General features: G+C 43.1%; 1 protein-coding gene across 5 annotated transcripts in view; it reads right to left on the bottom strand.

Moving 5' to 3' along the window:
- Nucleotides 1-15,982, bottom strand: part of CDC16 (cell division cycle 16) — a 29,158-nt gene extending 13,176 nt beyond the window's left edge. For 3 of the 5 annotated variants that reach the window (XR_011569845.1, XR_011569846.1, XM_070800550.1), the window contains exons 1-12: nt 15,819-15,980; nt 14,669-14,723; nt 14,475-14,572; nt 13,151-13,189; nt 12,757-12,897; nt 10,659-10,818; nt 9,687-9,778; nt 8,982-9,115; nt 8,151-8,230; nt 7,101-7,150; nt 6,214-6,287; nt 4,435-4,560 (exon numbers count right to left, since the gene is read on the bottom strand). Coding sequence is in view for 2 of the 5 variants with exons in the window: in XM_070800550.1 (XP_070656651.1) it covers nt 4,435-4,560; nt 6,214-6,287; nt 7,101-7,150; nt 8,151-8,230; nt 8,982-9,115; nt 9,687-9,778; nt 10,659-10,818; nt 12,757-12,897; nt 13,151-13,189; nt 14,475-14,572; nt 14,669-14,723; nt 15,819-15,866 (1,097 nt within the window). In the remaining 3 variants the exon portion in view is untranslated. Of the gene's footprint in view, nt 1-4,434; nt 4,561-6,213; nt 6,288-7,100; nt 7,151-8,150; nt 8,231-8,981; nt 9,116-9,686; nt 9,779-10,658; nt 10,819-12,756; nt 12,898-13,150; nt 13,190-14,474; nt 14,573-14,668; nt 14,724-15,818 lie in introns of all 5 variants that reach the window. The other 2 variants (XR_011569847.1, XM_070800551.1) reach the window with 2 other exon arrangements.
- Between the last annotated feature and the right edge of the window lie 3,313 nt (nt 15,983-19,295).

The following is a 19,295-nucleotide window of genomic DNA, read 5'->3' as shown; positions in this document are numbered from 1 at the left end:
ACGTCATGTTCCATTCTCATAGCCTCTGACTAGGCAGAGGAACGTCAGACAGTGGTCACAGTAAGAGGACCCTTCCCTGAAGGTGGTCGGACAGTGTCAGTGAGCACCGACCGCCCGGGCTCCACTCCAGAGTCACGGCTGAAGTTACAACCGCGCTGCCTACAGAAGTGCCACCAAGAGCCTCCACACACACACATGCAGGAGTATTGGGCAATCACTGACCCCAGACAGGAATTCAAATCCACATAAAAAACAGAGCGCCAATAAAGGTGATTACATTTCACCTTTCTTCTCTTGACTGACAGGCCTAACGTATACCGGACTGTAATGTTTACCGTTAACAGCACCAATGAGGTGGAGGGAGCAAAAGCTGCCTGGGAGTAAGGAAGCACGGCTGACAGTGTCTGAGGAAAAGCACGCGACACCGAGCGCATCTGCAGTGAGAAAGTACGGAACCCTGGAGCAAGGAAGAGACAGCAGACAGCACTGGAGTAAGGACACGTGGAGTAAGGAGTCGTGAAGCAAGAAGCAACGTGTCCTGGAATAAGCAAGTGACACTGGACAGTACCTTGGAGTGAGGAAGTACTGAGTCCTGGAGTAAGACAGCAACACCAGAGAGTACCTCAAATTCACAGGAACAAATGAAGAGAACTTGGAACAGTAAAAAAAGGTCGATGTAACAAACAACACAAATATACACCTGCTCTCCTTCTCACAGCTTCTTTGAAAAACTTTACACACTGAAACCATTACAACAACGGATAACAGAGAATCTGCTGTTTGCAGATCTGCCCCACCAGAAATACTAACGGGAGTCCTCAGGCTGAAAAAAAAGACACTTAGACAGTAACTCAAATCCAAAGGGAAAAACAATTTGGACAAAATAACCACATAGGTAAGGATAAGACAGTATAAATGTATTTCTGTTTGCAGCTCTTCTTGAACTTGACCTACTGAAATTAAGTTGGTGTCATAAAGTAAGAAACACATTTGGTTTTGTCCCTGGTTGCTGGCACAGACCTCCTAAAAGCCTGGGGAGTCCCTGAGTGAGAGGTGTGTCCTTTGTCATGTACAACAAGCCCCTCCTGATTACACCCAATTTACATTAATGGGGACTCAGAGCGAGGCTGGTCACCAGAAGACCAGGTGCTGAGAGGACTGGAACTTTCAGCCCCATGCACAGACTTCCTGGTAGGGAGGCTGAAGGCTAAACTCTGGAAACACTCCTGACTGCAAGATCCCAAGAGCTTCCGAGCTGGTGACCACAGCACGGTCCTGAGAGAGCTGGAGACTGCGTGCACTCCTACCCACGGACCGTGCACTGCCATTCTCTTCCATTTGGCTCCTTCTGAGTTGTATCATTTATAATAAACAAAACACTTCCCTGAATTCTGTGAGTCATTCCAGCAAATAATCAGACCCGAGGAGGAGCTGTGGGAACCCCTGATTTACAGCCAGTCAGTCAGAAGGACAAGTGACCCAGGACCAGCGTGAGAACTGAACTGACTTGTAGGACTCCACAGGTGTCTGGAGAATCAGAGAACTGGCTGTTAGTGTTGGAAAGTACTCTAGTCAGTAGTCGGTATTAATCCAAAGTAGATTGTTTAAGATGTTCATTGTAACCCCCCAAGATAATGACTAAAACCTCAAAAAATGTACTATATGAAAAAAACAGAATTAAAGTGGTAATTACAAAGGATCTAACCAAAGAAAGAGTAAGGAGAAATAGAAGAAAAAAACATGTAACATATTAAAAAACAGAGCAAAATGGCAAGCCTAAATCCTACCTTATTACTAATTATATTCTACACAAACGGATAAAACTCCAACAAAAGGCAAGAAATCGGCAGAATCAATAATAGAACCATGTTCCAACTATTTGCTGTCTACAAGTGACACACTTTAGATTCAAAAGACTCAAGTTGAAACCGAAAAGACTGAAAGAGATACACCATGCAGGTAACAACCAAAATAAGCAGGAATGGCTACACTAAACATTAGATAAAACAAACTCAGACAAAATCTGTTTCTAGAAACAACCAAGGATGTTTCACAAAGATAAAAGGCTAAATCCATCAAGAATCTAACAGTAGAGACCCCAAAGCTAGTAGTAAAAACTGCCAGAATTGGAGGGAAAAAGACAATTCAACAGAACAGTTGGAGACTTCAATAAGGATATCAGCTGCCATTTGAAAACATGCTTTACACCACTTCATGGGCATGCAGGACCCACCCGTTTTGGCTAACCAACGGAAATATGAAGAAGGTATCTGCTTTTATGGGATCTGCTTTTATGGGAAAGAAACTTTCCACGACTTCAGCTTATTAAAGGTTTCACAGGAACACTCTACTTGTAACAAGGAGAAACCCACACCCACTTGCAATCATGAATGAAATCACAAGGTGGAGAACCGACAAGAGAAGCCATGAACAACACTGTGGCCCGGCAGGACTCAGGGCAGTGAGCAGCGCGCCAGCGGGAGTGGGGCTCTCGGACACGGGAGGACTGCTATGGAGTGTCCTCTAAGACAGACACACTAGGTTGTAAAGAACCTCAAGAAACCTAAAACACTGAAATCACAGAGTATGATCTTCAATCATTGGAATTAGAAATAACTGAAGGAAATGTTGGAAATTCACAAATATCTGGTAATTATACAACACTCTTAAATAACCAATGGCTCAAGAAGTCATAAAGAAAATTTTAACAGATGTATGCAATTTCAAACAATTAACCAAACACAGAGTAAGCTAAGGGAATACAAAGCTATTCTGATGAAGAAGTAAAACGGAGAGGAAAATAATGCTTATCCTGATGAGGTAATGTGAAAATTTAATTTAAAAAGTGCTCGACTGGGAAACATTACAAGTGTTAAATCATATAATTAATTATTGGTTTTGACTCTTGATCAGTAACTAAGAAGTAACTGTTACTTGTTAGTAATAACTATTCTGGGTTTGTGAGCACCCACAAGAGCAAAATAAAACTAGCAGACTCTAGCATTTGCTCGGAAGAAACAACCCACACCAAGTTATTATTTGCTGCAGTTTGCCAGACTGACACATTAGGGGCACGTGCGGACACTGAGCCAAGCTTCAGCAAAGCACTGGAAAGCATCTGGCAGTCGTGGTCAACAGGATGGACTGGGTACGAGGACCATTTAGGTGGGTCAGTAACTGGTTGAACAACTGTAATCTGGAGGACTGTACCAGTAATATGTCAGGATCATAGACTGATGTATGTCTCCCCCAAACCCATACCTTAGGCCCCATGCTGGCCTCCAGTGACTACACTCAGAGAGAGGGCCTATGAGGAAATAATAAAGGTCAGATGAGGGTGTAAAGGTGGGGCCCCAACACAGCAGGGCTAGTATCCTACGAGGGACGGCAGACCGAGTTCCCTATGAGGACAGAGTGAGAAGGCAGCCGCCCAAAGGCCAGGACGAGCGCCCTCACCAGGAACCAAACCGGCCAGCCAGCCTCCGAGACGGGAGAAACCTGACTTCTTTTGTTTAAACCACTGTCTGTGGTCTCTGTTATGGCAGCCTGAAAGACTAGGATTCTCAGGGAGCTGTGTCTTTTATAATAGTGTCATGGACAGCTACTTAGATATCAAAGTCATACACAGAAAATGTAATACACTTAAAAAAGCTGGGACCCTAAATAATATAGATGCAGAACTGAGTGCCAGTAAATCAAACCTAACAAATGCAATTCAAGCAACAAGGTAAGGTAGCTAACTTGCACTGAGTGCTTTCTGTGTGTCAGAAACTGATCCCAGTCTGTAACTAGAATTTTCTTCATTACTCCTCAGTCAGCCTAGGCCTAAGTGTTGCTGTTGCTCCTATTTCTCAGGAGGTGAGTAACTGGCCAAGATCAGCAGGCACCCTGGCACTCCCACCACCTCCCCATCAGAGGTAAGGCTGTGGTCAGCAGCAGCAGCAGCCCACACGAGAGAACGGGGCAAAGTGAAACCAGTGCAGACCTAAAAAGAGTCAACAGGAAGAACAGCAGTACTCTGCTCCGCAAAGCAACATACTGTTAGGGCTCAGTTAGTATCAAGACATTTAACACGGACATGAATTCACAGCCCTGGCAGGCTCAGTCCTGAATCTGAATCATGAAAGAAGCCACAAAGACACCTTCTGCACAGCAGCAGGATACGAGCAGCCTCCCGGCTCACGGCCTGGCCACTGCTGTATGAGCACATGAGACAGCTTCCGCCCTCCTCCGCTCCCTCAGCCAGCGTGAGCGCGCCCCTCTGTGCCGGTCAGGATAAACTACTAGGCAAAGTCACGCCAGCTGTCTTCCCTCTCGCCCCCATAGCTACTTCACAAGCGTAAGCTACTAACGAGACACACTACGCTTTAGCAACCCAGTGGCCGAGACGGTGATAACGAAATCCCACTTGCTGCATCAGCCTGTCCCGCGCACCCTTTCATCAGCTGCGCTGCGGTGAAGTAGGCGGCCATCGCTTGGTCATGCTCACTCTCGACTGCGAACGAATGCCCGTACGCGATCCATGCCGGCCCGTAGGTCTTCTCCAGCGTCGTAGCTTTGCTAAAAGATGAAATTTCATTCATGTGTGTAATGTTTAAAGTTGTTAGGTTAATTTTATGGAACTTGACTATTTCAAGGACATCCGAATTATGTTAATGAAAGCTGTCAATGTATTAAACACTAATGTAACACTGTGTTAATTCACTTGAAATAAAATAATGCTTAATAGTACAAGCAAAATTTTAAGTAATTTTAGGAGAGGTCCACAACTTCCTAGGTATATAGTGGAACCCATTAGCGTTCTGCATAGACTTTATAAACATTACTTGACCCAGGAGCTTCATTTCAAAGTGGAGGAGATAACCAGCGGCAGAAGCAACCTTTTAATGAAGGCCTGCTATGCACCATCTAACCCTGGTAACTTTCAGGGTTATTTATGTTTTAAGGGTTAAGTATATCGAGGATGGAAAGATTAAGTGACAGCCTACAGATGGTTCGATGGACAGGACTACATAGTTTTACAGTCTTCAACTAGGTGACCCACAATGAGCAGTAAAGACAGCATATCACAAAACATGAAAAATATAAAGGACGAGATTCCCACTTTCTTAGCATTTTATTTTCTAAGATTTCTTTTACCCAGATGCTCCCTGTTTCACATAGAATTCATCACTGAATAAGCGCAGTAAATCAAAGCAGCACAGCCCAAGCGAACTGCTGTAACACGAATCATCCTGCTCCCAAAAACACAAGCACGTGTCCCTGAAGTGCTTAACACTCAGCAAACCGAGCGCTCTCCCTAGCGCAGGCCCCTCTCCTGTCACCTCAGCTTCTTAACAGTCCTGGCACACAGATGCATCACTCCCCATTTCACAGCAGAGGGAGGATCAGGGGAATGAACTCTCCCAAGGAATCATACCTAGTAAGTGGCAGCATGGGGTCTAGCAATCAAAGCTGGGTCCAAAGTTTATGAACTTTACCACAGATCCGTTTTCTATTCCGTTCACATGAAGGAAGTCACAGGTATTACTAGAGCTTTTTCTGTACTTGAGTAATTGAATAACACTGGTTAAGCAGCTGGACTGGGCTGCATGGAACTCCTCAAGCTAATACCACAGCAGATCCTTAGGTAAACCTGTTCACTTTGCCAAGCATTCTGATTTTAAGTATTTTTTATTTATTTATTTAGGCTGCACAGCGTGGCATGTGCGATCTCAGTTCCCACACCCCGCGTTGAACATGTGCCCTTGTAGTGGAAGCAGAGTCTTAACCGCTGGACCACCAGGCACGTCCCCAGGAATACTGTTCTACAGTCACATTTAGTGACCCTGACCTCGGAGTTTCATGTAATTTCACAATTTAAAAAGTCCTCATAGTAAGAGGTTAATACTATCTCTGTAAATAACAAACTCCCAAAATATTTCATATTATTCCCTATTCATATTTATTCTCATTTATAAATAAAAATTTAAATACATCATAAGCCCCTTGAAGACAAGGTCTATACCACTGACTACTTTTATCTCCCCTTCCCTCTACAGCATCTTATAAAGAGCAGGGAACACAATGGATACAACTGAATAAAATCTGGAGAAAACACCTTCTTTCATACTGCTTTTAAAGTACTACAGGTTACTATATTAAGGCAGATGACGAAGAAATTACTTCCTGTAGGTTCACTACTACAGAGGGAGGAAGACAATAAGTTCATACCTGAGATATCTTCTGGCATGTTCATTTTTATGACCAACCATGAGATAATAGCATCCCACTGCAAACCAAGACACCTAAAAAGTTTAAAATGCACCATGACCAAAGGCACATAACCTTGCACTGGGAATCAGCAACAAGTCAGATGTCCCGCACACACTCATTCACGACAGAACCTTCTCTACACAGGCTGTCTACGAAAGGTCCCGGCTGAGGAGAGACCAGACTCTTGACAGCTGCTGCTCCAGGTGCCTCCCACCGTGTTCCTGCAGCATCTGAAGCACGAGGCCCCGGCTTGGGTCTACAGACTCCACCTCGTTAGCTAACTTCTCCTGCACTGACTTCTCCACTTTATAAACGGTTTCCACTATGGGGTGCAGATTCTTCTCAGAGATTTAAACCCTGACTCCTGACTTTTGTCTTTAAGCACATAGTTTCTGATTCCATTTTCAATTTCTATGTTTTTGTTCTGATCCATGGCAGTTTGGAAGACACAATGATTCACTCAGTGCATAATTCAGTAAGTTATCATACATGCAACAGGAGAAATACCAAGCAGGTATTAACATTGCTTATGAGAGATATACGGCTTTCACTTTTAGTATTTACTTTTTCTGTATGTTAAATATTTTAAAATGATAAGCATATATTATTCCTATAATCATAAAAAATAAAGATTTTTAAGTTATATACTAAAAAAATACTTTTGTGATTTGAAAAAGTGAACACTGCTTCTAATGATCATAATAACCATTAGAAGATTCTGCTCCAACAACTTAAAATAAAACATCTGTATCAACTTAAATTTAGCCTCTATCTAAACACTAGTTAAGTATTTTCTTAAAGTAAGAAAAAATTACTATAAGGAAAAAAAGTTTATATTTACTTACAGGATTACTAGGATATAAATCCACCAATTTATGAGAAAGATAGAAAAGTTCTACATTAGAGAAAAAGAAAAAAAAAAGAATAAAATTATTCATAGCAAATGGAATTTTAAGATATGAGTTTCCCCCAGTTACAACTCTTTACAACGATATACACTGTGTTCTCGCAGCAGTGATTTTATACTTTTCTTTCTTCCTAGACACAAAATTCATTTACCTGATGCAACACAGAAACTCCACAAGCAGTCACTGGCTGTCATTTACTCCCCACCCCACACCTGGTACTAAGTGGGCAGGCAGCACTCAGAGGGCCTAGAAGCCTGCACAAGCAGCACATGACAGAGCACTTCACGTGCTTGGCTTGCTTCAAAGGGCCTCGCCTGTCTTAAAGCCCACGTCTCTTACTCCAGGGGCCTATCACAGACCATCTCAACCACCCACAACCAGGTTGGCTGACCAAACTCTCCAGTTTATCGCATCAGCAAGGTGAGTTCCTCCTGAGTGACACAAAGACCAGGGTGGCTAGAGCGCCTGCACCCCCAGCAACTTGCAGGAGACGCGATGCTGCAGGTCTACGGATGGTACTTGGAGCAGCAAGCCTAGAGCTGGAGTGCCTGGCTACCCTTCTTGACAGAGCTGATCATTCAGTTTAAAAGATTTAAGGGCAAATATAGTCCAAACTCTAAATGTTTCTGAAATGTTAAAATATGGAAAACATTAAAACTCTGCCCCCTTACAATTTCTAAAGTTACTGACTCTTGCCATATCAGCTTTCTTATGGATTTTACAAGAAAAAGGAAAAGGCAAACCGCCACCCAACACTCTAAAGTTATGACATCTTGGAACACAAATTACATTTAAAAAAGGAAGCAGAAAGTAGGGATAAAGGAAGCGTGTCCTGCTGCCATGACGAGACAGACCACTGGTCAGTCTGACGGGCGCTTCTTCCCCTAGCTGTCACCTGCAATTGCAATTACCCAGGACTCGAGAGAGAAAATTTCCAGTTACAGAATATTTTTGTTATAAAAATTCTTAGTTTTAAAATAGTCTTACCATTTGCTTTATTCAGCTCTACAAGTGTTCCTATATGTACAGGTAAACAATTCGCATGGAAAGGATCTTTTTCCATCACTCTGAAAGTTAAAGCAGCACATTATGTATGTAGGTACAAACAGTTTGTAACAGCACTCATTACAATTAGCTATGTTTATTTAAACAGTCATTTCCACATTACACACAATACTGTGGGTTGTAATACATTTTTAGTTTCTTAACTCCATTATCCTCAGACTATCTTAGTTAAGGCAATGATTAGGTTATAAATTAAAGTGAAAACCCTGATTTATTCAGAAGTAATAAACATAAACATCACTACAAACATTTACTTTAAATTAACAAATATAATTTAAGTGGTCTATTTAGAAGGATCAAAAATGATATGAAATATTAAATGAATCCTACTTGTCAATTAAAATCTTTGTGAATTCAAGTCTTTTAAGCAGCCCCAGAGGCAAATGTGAACTATGTACAGAGAAGAACTGACGGTGGGGCAGGAGGCTTGGCAAGCGAGCCTGACGCTCAGTCCCTGTGGGGTTTTATTCGTCTCTACTGCAACAAAGAATCGACTTTATAAAGCACGTGCCAGGATGGGATTCCCAAACTTGCACATTATCGCTGGGGATGGACACGGACACTCCCGAGTTAATGACACAAAGCAACAAATGTGCGCACGCCTCTGTCTGTAGACTGCTCTTCTGAGCCAACACCCGCTCTGCAAAGGCGCACCCATCAGTCGACATCATTCAGAAAGCATATCCCACACACTGCTCATGTAAAGCGGGCTATACTCTACGTTCCTGCACAAAAGTAAGTGGATGTACTTACACAGAAGTCAGCTTGTAGCACATTTTAAAATCACAGTTATAATAATGTCTTTCAGCTAAAGACACGACCACATCCAGATTCTCCTGCAAACCATCTACAGACGCAGGGATGACAGTTTCACTAGGCTTATTATACTGAAACAGAGGAACGCAAACATGGCTCAGTGGGAAGCACGGAAGGCACACTCAACCTGACCCGAGTGTTTCAACGTCTAACACACGACAGGTGCGACACTCTCGAACTTCCAACTGCAAGTGTTACCAACACTCCTTTCACAAGTCTGATTCTCTTCTCACTTTTATCACAGAATTCCATGGTAGGAAGTATTTTACAAAGCAGAAGTACAGCAAACATAAGAAAAAACCCTCATTTTCACACATCATCCCATTATCTAACAGTTTCATCTTTTAAAAGTAAGAGTTGTAGAGTATGAGAGAGTCATTGATTTAGAAACTAACATTATTAAAAAGTTGGCAGGAAAAGAAAAAAAAAATAAAAGTAAGAGTTGTTCCTGGGAGAAAGACATATTTTTGAAAGCTTTGTTAGGAATCATATTATTTAAAATAACCTATGTGTATTCCTGCAAATGTGCTAAACTAATAAAAATTAATGTTTAAATTCTTAACCCATAAAATAGAGACCAAATTTAAAGAAAGAAATACGATACTTATATAAAGCAAATACTAACTTGATATTTTAATTTACCTTTTTCAACTTGTTCTCAAACAGAAAACGTAGCAATTCCTGTTCTTCAGTGCAGAGCTTGCTAAGAGGTAGTGATTCAAGAAGTTCTTTTTCTAAAAAATATTAACAAAAAAAGAATGTCCCCAGTAATTATGGTGAAAAAAATCAGCAACAAAAATTATTCTTCTATAACTCTTGGTCTAAGCATACAGAAGTCAAAAGAAAACAACAAGATCAAATGTACTACAGAAAACTAAGACCGAGGTGATGAGAACCATGCAACAGCTGTGTGCGAACCTTCAGGCAACTCTAGTCACCCTCAGGCTCGAGCGTCACCCCCAACCTCAGCACGACGGACTCTGCGGGGACAATCTCTGCCGTGCTGGCTGTCCTCTGCCCTCTACCCACAGGATTCCACAGGCAACCTCCAACCCCCACCCTGACCTGCCCCCAAGCTGAGACAGTCAGACTCTCCCCAGACACTGCCGAATGTCCTCCAGGGGACAAAACCACAGGCTGAGAGCTCATCAGGCCAAAATATGTCTGAGTCCCGTTGACACATCTCCACCTTCTCTGCTTCTCTCGTTCAGGCACCTCGCACCACTGGCCACACACTCGGTCAATGGCTCTCAGCCCGTGTGTCACCTTAGAACCACCTGATGCCAGGCTCCCACCACGGATTCTGACTTGACTGGTCAGGAATCGGGACCTGCACACTGAATATTTGTCAAACTCCTCGGGGTTTAAAGTGCAGCCGTGTTGGGAATCACTGAATCAGACCCTGAATTCTTACACAACCTCAAGTCATCAAGAGGCTGACTGCAAGAAGTACTTCCCAATACTGTATTTTGCAAAATGCTTCACGTCTGAAGACATGAAGGAAGCGAACAGGTTTATTTAAAACCTGTACATAGCCTGCTATTGAGTCTATAAGTTTCAGAAAAACAAACAATATTAATTGTGCTAAACATAAAAACACCTGGGTTTCCAAACCTTCTTGGGCTGTCAACATATGGTGGGACGTTAACAGATCAAATGCTTCAAAGCAATACACGTCAAGCTTCAAAGCTTCTTTATAGCTATAGGTAGCGAGGGTTCGGTTGTCTAGAGCATCATAGATTTTTCCTCGTAAAAGACAAATGGAACTCTTTATCTGTTGGAAAAATAAGTCACATACTAAGTCAATACTACTGAAAGTAATTTTGATCAAAAATCATATGCTGTCCGAAGGTGAAGACTTTTTTTTTAATATCTAAAAGGATTCACTCCATCTCAGTGTCAGACACAATACACATTAACAGAAACATAAAACAAAGTAAAACTGCTGGCACCTACCTTCCCGAGGCTCCCTCACGTCAACAAACCTTTATGACTCGGTTATGTGTCGATGCTACTTTGTTCATACTTGTTCTGCCTCCAAGACGGCAGAACAGCTCACAGAGCACACACACGCCGAGTCAACATGAAGACAGCCTGACGGTGCATCTCAGGGACGAACCTGAGGAAGCACTAGAGAACTGGCAGCAGCGCAGCACGGGTCAGGAGCTTGGCCTTCGGGACCCGGAGAGAGGCGAGCTCCAGTCCCAGCTGTGATGCTCCCAAGTGACCTTGGACCATGCTCCAGCTGCTCACGCCTCAGTCCCCCTCCCCATCTAACTCACAGGCGCTGTAAGGGTCGGAGGTGGTACCATCCAGAGGCAGCACACGGTAAGCAGCTCACACAGTAGCCACCTCACTACTACCAGTAACAAAAGGATGGAGAAACCAGATTTATGTTCTAGATTTGAACCTCAAAAAACAAATAAGTGAGCTTAAAGGTTGTCCAGAGATGCCATTAGGCTTCTCAGGTGGCTTAAATAAACTGCCTGCCAATGCAGGAGACGGGGGCTCTATTCCTGGGTGGGGAAGACCCCCTGGAGAAGGAAACAGCAACCCACTCCAGTCATCTTGCCTGGAAAATTCCCTGGACAGAGAAGCCTGATGGACTACAGTCCACGGGGTCGCAAAAGACAGGACACAACTGAGCGCCTGAGCACACATGCATGCAGAGACGCCACTAACTGGAAATGGGATGAAGGAGACTCATCATAAAATCACAATTAAAAACAGTAGAGGACATTATGGGAGAATCTTAGACCTATGCAGTATCTGTGAGTTATTAAAAAAACATAAACTCAATAAAATAAATACTGCATTAAAAATAAATTATGCATTTCTTAGCAGTTAATGTATAAGAGGTCCAAAAGTAATAATCCTCAACTCGCTCATCAATGCATTTCCTCACACAAAAAACAATGTGTTTCTTCAAAAAAAAAAAAAAAAACCTAAGAATGTTTAGTATTCCTACCACTATATGGTGAAGAGCAGAGTAACCAAGTTCCTGCACAGATATGTTACAAAGAGTAACTGGGATATGAAGGAATTGGTGGCTAACAGCTAAGTGATATAGGGTCTCTTGCTGAAATTTAAAAAAAAAAAAGTTCTCAAAGTGATTATGGTAAGGATTGTACAGCTCAGTAAATATACTAAAACCCAATGTACTATGCACTTCTGAAGAATGAACTGCATGTTATGTGAATTACATTTCAAGACAGTTGTTAAAAAAAAGAATAACAGTCCAGATTAGTAATCTGGCTGTGAATGTTATCTATTACATTACATTATATAATCTCTGCCAGCAGGAATTTGCGATTTCAGGCAGGTATGAAGTACACAAACTGAAATACAGAAAATAACACAAATAGTAACATCAAACCACTTCCTGGAAAGAACAAGGTTTCTTGCTGCTGCTGCTAAGTCACTTCGTCAAACACAGTTAAGAAGGGAAAAGTGGGAAGGAATTTAAAACATCAAAGTTGAAAAGAAAGACCTTAAGTTTGCCTATTTCAGATTCAAGCATCTGAGGACACAATTACAACTTCTAATGGCTCAGAAATGTCTTAAAATCTTTTCGGGTTGGGAAAATCAAGTAAGTTGGCAACCCAACTATTTTAAGACGATCATACTGAAGTAAAAGAAGGTGATTTATATTTGCCCTCTCCTGTGGGCAATTCTTACTGATGTCACTGAAACTTCTTACTGTATTACTTACTGAGGACTGTGACATTTCCCAGTCACTGGAGGGGTCTTTCAAGCCACTTTCATCCTTCAAACATTTCTCAAACAGCCGTTTGTTGATCGGCTCCTCCATGTCAAGAATATCAAGAGCCTGCTGATGTTCTTTCGCAGCAAACTATATAAAAAACAGACACAGCCTTTGTCACTTATGACTTCTGATACTAGATAAACACAGTCACTGAAGATTTTAAAAGGTCATGAATACTGTACCCACTCATTACTTAAATTTAAAATTTAAAGTAGAATTTTCTTCATGCACATCAGCTTTTAGTAAATGGAGAATCAGTATACTGAATTCTCACTCTCATGTGAGGGATACAAAGATTCACAGCATTAAACCTTTACCAAATAACCAGAGCAATACTTACATGGCATCTAGCTGCAAGGTAGCGACATGCTTCGTACAACTAGAAAAGAAATTAATCTATCAAAAAAGTGATCAAGATAACATGCATCTTCGATCGAAAAGAAAAGTATAACAAAAAAGAGATCAAAGTTATTTTCATGATTCCTCTTCTACTCTCACAGAGAAAAAAAGTCTTTTTAACTCATATTCATCATGAACCTACTGTTTGCCAAGCACCAAGGATTCAAAAAGGAATAAGGACTTGCCTCAAGGAGGTTGTAACAAGGGAGACATAAGTACAGCACATAGTTTCTTTTATAAGCTATGAAAGAATCGCATGAAAAAATACTAGCCAGTTGAATAAGGAAACCCCCTCCGGGGGAGAAGGTAACTTGGGAGTTGGTCAGCATCCCAGCACTGAGTGTGAGCAGCTGTCACCCGTCTCAGGAGCTGCGAGCAGCGAGCATGACTGGACACACACTCCACGCACTGATGGTGGTAGTGGCTACGTGACAACTGGAGAGAAATCACAAAACACCTGGGGGGGCGTCCATGACTGCATCTGACTTTATGAGTTAAAGTCGCTCAGTCGTGTCCAACTCTTTGCAACCCCATGGACTATACAGTCCATGGAATCCTCTAGGCCAGAATACTGGAGTGGGTAGCCTTTCCCTTCTCCAGGGCAATCTTCCCAACCCAGGGATTGAACTCAGGTCTCCTGCATTGCAGGTGGATTCGTTACCAGCTGAGCCACTAGGGAATCCTGTAGGTACTAGGAAAGCACTGAGAAAGCGCTGAGTGGTACTGTGAGAGATGTAATCAGATCTGTTTTAGGAAGACCACCCTGTGAGAGTTTAAAGGATGAACTGGAGACAAGGAAAGGGGTGTGGGAAAGATGTTACTGAACAAAAGAGAGAGGCTAAAACAACAAACAGACAAATTACAGGCCTGATGTGCAGAGTGGTAATCAGACAGAAAGGAACAGCCAATACTTTCAGAGCTATTTAGAAAAGTGTTGTCAAAACTTAGTGACTGGATGGGGGGTGGGGGTGGCAGGAGGGAAAAACAAAGTGACCTGAGTTAGGAATAAGAGCATTTCTCTTTGACTTTCCTGGCGATTCCAACGCAAGGGACATGGGTTCCATCCCTGTTCAGGGAACTAAGCTTCCGCATGCCTCATGCTGAGACCAAAAAGAAACATGAAAAGAAACACAAGAAATTTCTCTTTACATTTCATAGGAGAAACTGAATCCTTTAAAATATTCTTCAAAGTATGTTCACATAAAAAGAACATATACCTAAAATACTAACCTAACAACATTTTTAACACCTTTGGACTCACTCACTTTGTCCAGTTTCCGAGACCGAAGTGCATGAGCCGCCCTGTGATACTGGGCTGTCAGGTAAAGACACTGGGCCAACCAGTAAATGTCCCGGGGGTCCTCTGGAGGGAAAGTCACATAAAGGGTCAAAGGTGCGAGGTGAAGTAGAAAGTTCTTTTAAGGATAGAGAAATCAGAAAAATAGAATTTGTCACTTACCGTGAGAGAGTGAAGCTACTTTATCTGCCCAAAACAGAGCACTCTGATACTGTTGCTGCATCATAAAAAGAAAAAGCAGTAATTACCCTGTTCTTTCAACAGTTTTACACAGATAGCTAGTATTACTAGAAGGTTTTAATGCTATATAACACACCAACATCTCAATACAGTATTTTTTTTAATGTATAGTATCAATCATATCTCTGTATTCTATCGCAGGTGAGTTTTAGTTCCGTGGAAGACTGTTGACATACAATTTAAGAAGGCAGATTTTTAAAAAAATTTGTACTTTGCAGAAGTACCTCAGCAGGTATTTAAGTACGTGGCTGATTAAGTGATCGCCAGCGAGGCTCTCAGTCTTTGCCTCAGGCCTCCTAGATGCGAACCTGGAACTCCGCTGCCAGTCAATGTGGGAGGAGGGATGCTCGGGCAGGGTCACAGATCTGCCCAACCTTAGTGCCTGGAAGGCTGAAAGCAGGCCTGTCCCCTTCCTCGCCCAGAGCCAGAGGAAAAGTGCTCCGGAAGAATTTGGTTAACTCATCTGACTTAAGGCAAACCAAAATACAGCGTTCTGAATGTTGCAAACAACCAGCAACAATATTTCACATTCAACTCCTAACAGTTCACACTGAACAGGCTTTTCTCTCCCCTTCTTGGTTTCCAATTTATTGGGACCACATATATTTTACAAAGACTAGGTGACATCGTAGACTAAAGGGATGCTGCTGATTCTGGAAATACGTCTTTCCTTAAACACTGATGCTCATTCAAGCGAAGGGAAGGGAGAGGAGGTGTAGTTAACACGAACTTTTTAAAGTACTGATTTTGACATTAGAAGTGTGTCTTTATCATTATTCACTTAAACTTGCCCAAATAAGGACAACCAAGCTTTAAACGTTTTCTATTTACTAGCGAAGTTCACAGGCCACCCCTCGACTTGCGCTCAGTAGGAAGCGTGTGCTGAACTGGCCGGACCGGGCTCGGGGTCGCCGAGCCCGGCGCCCAGCGCTCCCCGGCCTGCCGGCCGCAGAGGGCCGGCGCTCGACGCTCCCTCCAGGGCTCCGGCCCGAACCAAAGCCCAGGGCCGCATGGCCGCGCGCCGCCAGGACCGCGTCTCCAGAGCCCCGCCCGCGTCCCCGGCCGACCCCACCTGGTCCAGGTACTGCCGGACACGCTTCCGCAGCCGCTCCAGGTTCATGGCTGCGGGGCCGGGCCCGGCGCGCTCGCCGCGTCCCGCTGCCCACCAGGCAGACCTGGGCCCGCGCCCGGCGCCCGCGCCAATGCCACTGGACCGCGCGCGGAGCCCGAGAACTTCCGCTCCTGACTGGCCCCGCCCCGGAAGCCCTGTGCAAAGGAGTCCCCTCTGGGGCCGGAAACGGGCGTCGCGCCGTGGGTTCCGAGACGTTCCTCGCCCTTTCGGTGGCCAGGGCTCTCTTTCGGACTGCTACGTTGTTTTCTGTATCGTCCGGTTTTTACAAGAATTCTGATGTCCGTTTAGCAGGAATCCCCCGCTCTTTACCCTCCTTATCCACTGCAATCTCCCAGGTGATGTCTGATCACCTTGGCCTGCCTTCAGGGAGAGCTCCGTGAGGTCCGAGGTCTGCTCCCAGTCCTTTTCCTCCGGTTGACCCACACGAGCTCCTTGGCTGCGCCTTCCCACTCGCGTGTGCTGCGTCGAGTTAAACCGTTTCCTCCTCGCTGCAAATTTCCATCGCAGAGGTCCTTGTACCCGTGTTGACAGTTTCCCACCTTTGAATAAAACCTTACAGCACCTTAAGGAATGTAATTTGAATTTTTTTTTTTCTTTAACATCATTCAAATGAAATATCCAAAACAGGCCAATCGATAGAGATAGAGAATTGAGAGTAGTTGTCAGGGGCTGGAGTGAGGGATGGGGTTTCTTTTAGAGTGATGATAATGATCTAAAATGGATTGTCGTGGCTGCTGCATAGCTCCGTGAATAAACTGAAAGCCATAACCTCTACACTTTCAACTTTATGGTGTGTGAAAGATATTTCAATAAAGTTGCCTTTAAAAGCTCATCTTTGACAATTTGCAAAAAGAAACTATTTGACAAATAGGTTTTCCATACTGTGCATGACATGGTGCCAGCAGTAGCTGTGCAAAGATGAGAAAGTCCTATGCTTACTTGAGAGCAATGTCTGTACATGTAATATGTTCGGTCTAGTAGAGGGAAACAGATGAGTAAATATCTAAGTGCAAAGTGCAAAGATGCACTCAGGAAGGAGTGGAGGGACTAACAGGGAATGGTCAGTACTAACAAAGTCAGAAATCAAGTGACATGTAAGCAATTGGAGTGGAGGTGATGTAAGCTGAACCTTTCTTCCCCATAATGAAGTTCAACTTTTAAAATAAAGACAATGCATTCTCATTACCATAACCCCCACCAAAAAAAAATTGTAGACAAACAGCACTTGAAGTCAAAAGACAAGGTAGGGAGAAATTTTAAATCTACCATAAGATACTAATTTCCTTTAGATGTAATTAGCCAATATAAAGGGACCAGTGGCTCAAGAGGGGGAAAAATGGGTAAATGATATGAAAATGCAGTTCATAGGATAAGAAATGCAAGTGGATTCTAAACATATAAAAGAAAGCTCAACTTCACTCATAATAAGAAAACTAAAATCGTGGGATATCACTTTTCATACATTAGCAAAGATCAAAAAATTTGGTGACACTTTGTTGGCTAAAGTAGAGGAAACAGACCTCTTCATACACTGTTTTGTGAATGATGTTGATACATGCTCTGTGATGAACAAGTTGCATGTCTTCCAAAACTACGAATGTACATACTCAGCCCTACTACTACTACTACTACTACTACTACGTCGCTTCAGTCGTGTCCGACTCTGTGCGACCCCACAGACGGCAGCCCATCAGGCTCCCCTGCCCCTGGGATTCTCCAGGCAAGAACACTGGAGTGGGTTGCCATTTCCTTCTCCAATGCATGGAAGTGAAAAGTGAAAGTGAAGTCGCTCAGTCGTGTCTGACTCTTAGCGACCCCATGGACTGCAGCCTACCAGGCTGCTCCGTCCATGGGATTTTCCAGGTAAGAGTACTGGAGTGGGTTGCCATTGCCTTCTCCGATACTCAGCCCTAACACTTCCAATTCTGGGAGATATCTTCTAGAGACGCATTTTGCATGTGTGCAGAGTGACCTGTTGCATGGGGATAGTCATTACAACATTGTCTGTAAAAGCAAAAAGTTAGGGACAGTTTAATAATCCATCAGGTTGGAAACGGATAAAAAAAGTCACAGCATTCTCACATAGTGAAATACCATGCAGCTATTTACAGGAACAAGCAATTGTATGTGTGGATATGGAACAACCTCCAAGATACATTAAGGGGGAAGAAGCAAGGGATAGAGAAGTGCTGATCATATGTGACCATTTGGGTAAAATAGAAAACTAACTGAACAATGGGTAGAAAGATCCTTAAACTATCCACGGCAGGACAAATTAGGACATTGGCAATGTGCAATGTCTTGTGAAAGGAGCATAATTATATTAACATGAATATCCAGATACATTGCCTCACATTAGATTACATTATTAATGCCATTTATTACTAATGGCAATAGTTGTAGTGGAAGTGTTGCTAAGAAGCCCGAGAGACACAAACCAGCAGGGTGAAAATCAGCCATTTCTGAGCCCATCTCAAGGCCAGATGGTTTGCTCTACTCCACTTGAGGTCTCTGCACCAAGACAGCCCTTGTTTACCTTCTGACCCGCTCAGCTCCACTGAATGGCTGGCCAGGATGCCAGACAGTTTCTGGAACCTCAGGTAGGCCTGGACAATCTCTGTTGTGCTAAGACTGGCCAGGTGACTTGTCATACCCAATTTCACGTTTAGAGTCTTAATTGAACATTTTTAAATTAACATATATTAGTGCTAAAGTCATATATTTGAGATGAACATTTAGTAAAATCACAAATATAATCTAAAATTTTCCTTCCTTCAAACACACTTTTAAAATGACAAAAGAGTGAATTCAGTTTGGATTAAAGTCCTCAGTAACTGAATTATTCTGACATTTCCTAGATATGTTTGAAGATTCAGTTCAGATCAGTAGTGTCTGACTCTTTGAGACCCCATGGACTGCAGCACCCCAGGCTTCCCTGTCCTTCACCAACTCCCAGAGCTTGCACAAACTCATGTCCATCGAGTCGGTGACGCCATCCAACCATCTCGTCCTCTGTCGTCCTTCTCCTCCCGCCTTCGATCTTTCCCAGCATCAGGGTCTTTTCCAGTGACTCAGTTCTTCACATCAGGTGGCCAAGGTATTGCATCAGTCCTTCCAATGAATATTCAGGACTGATTTCCTTTCGGATGGACTGGTTTGATCTCCTTGCAGTCCAAGGGACTCTCAAGAGTCTTCTCCAACACCACGCTTCAAAAGCATCAATTCTTCAGCACTCAGCTTTATTTATAGTCCAACTCTCACATCCATACATGATTACTGGAAAAAAACATAGCTTTGACTAGATGGACCTTTGGTGGCAAAGTAACGTCTCTACTTTTTAATATGCTGTCTAGGCTGGTCATAGCTTTTCTTCCAAGGAGCAAGCGTCTTTTAATTTTATGGCTGCAGTCACCATTT

The sequence above is a fragment of the Bos indicus genome, chromosome 12 (genome assembly GCF_029378745.1).
Source record: "Bos indicus isolate NIAB-ARS_2022 breed Sahiwal x Tharparkar chromosome 12, NIAB-ARS_B.indTharparkar_mat_pri_1.0, whole genome shotgun sequence".
Classification (NCBI taxonomy): Eukaryota; Metazoa; Chordata; class Mammalia; order Artiodactyla; family Bovidae; genus Bos; species Bos indicus.
The sequence above is the reverse complement of the archived record's forward strand: the minus strand, read 5'-3'. Positions and strand labels throughout refer to the sequence as shown.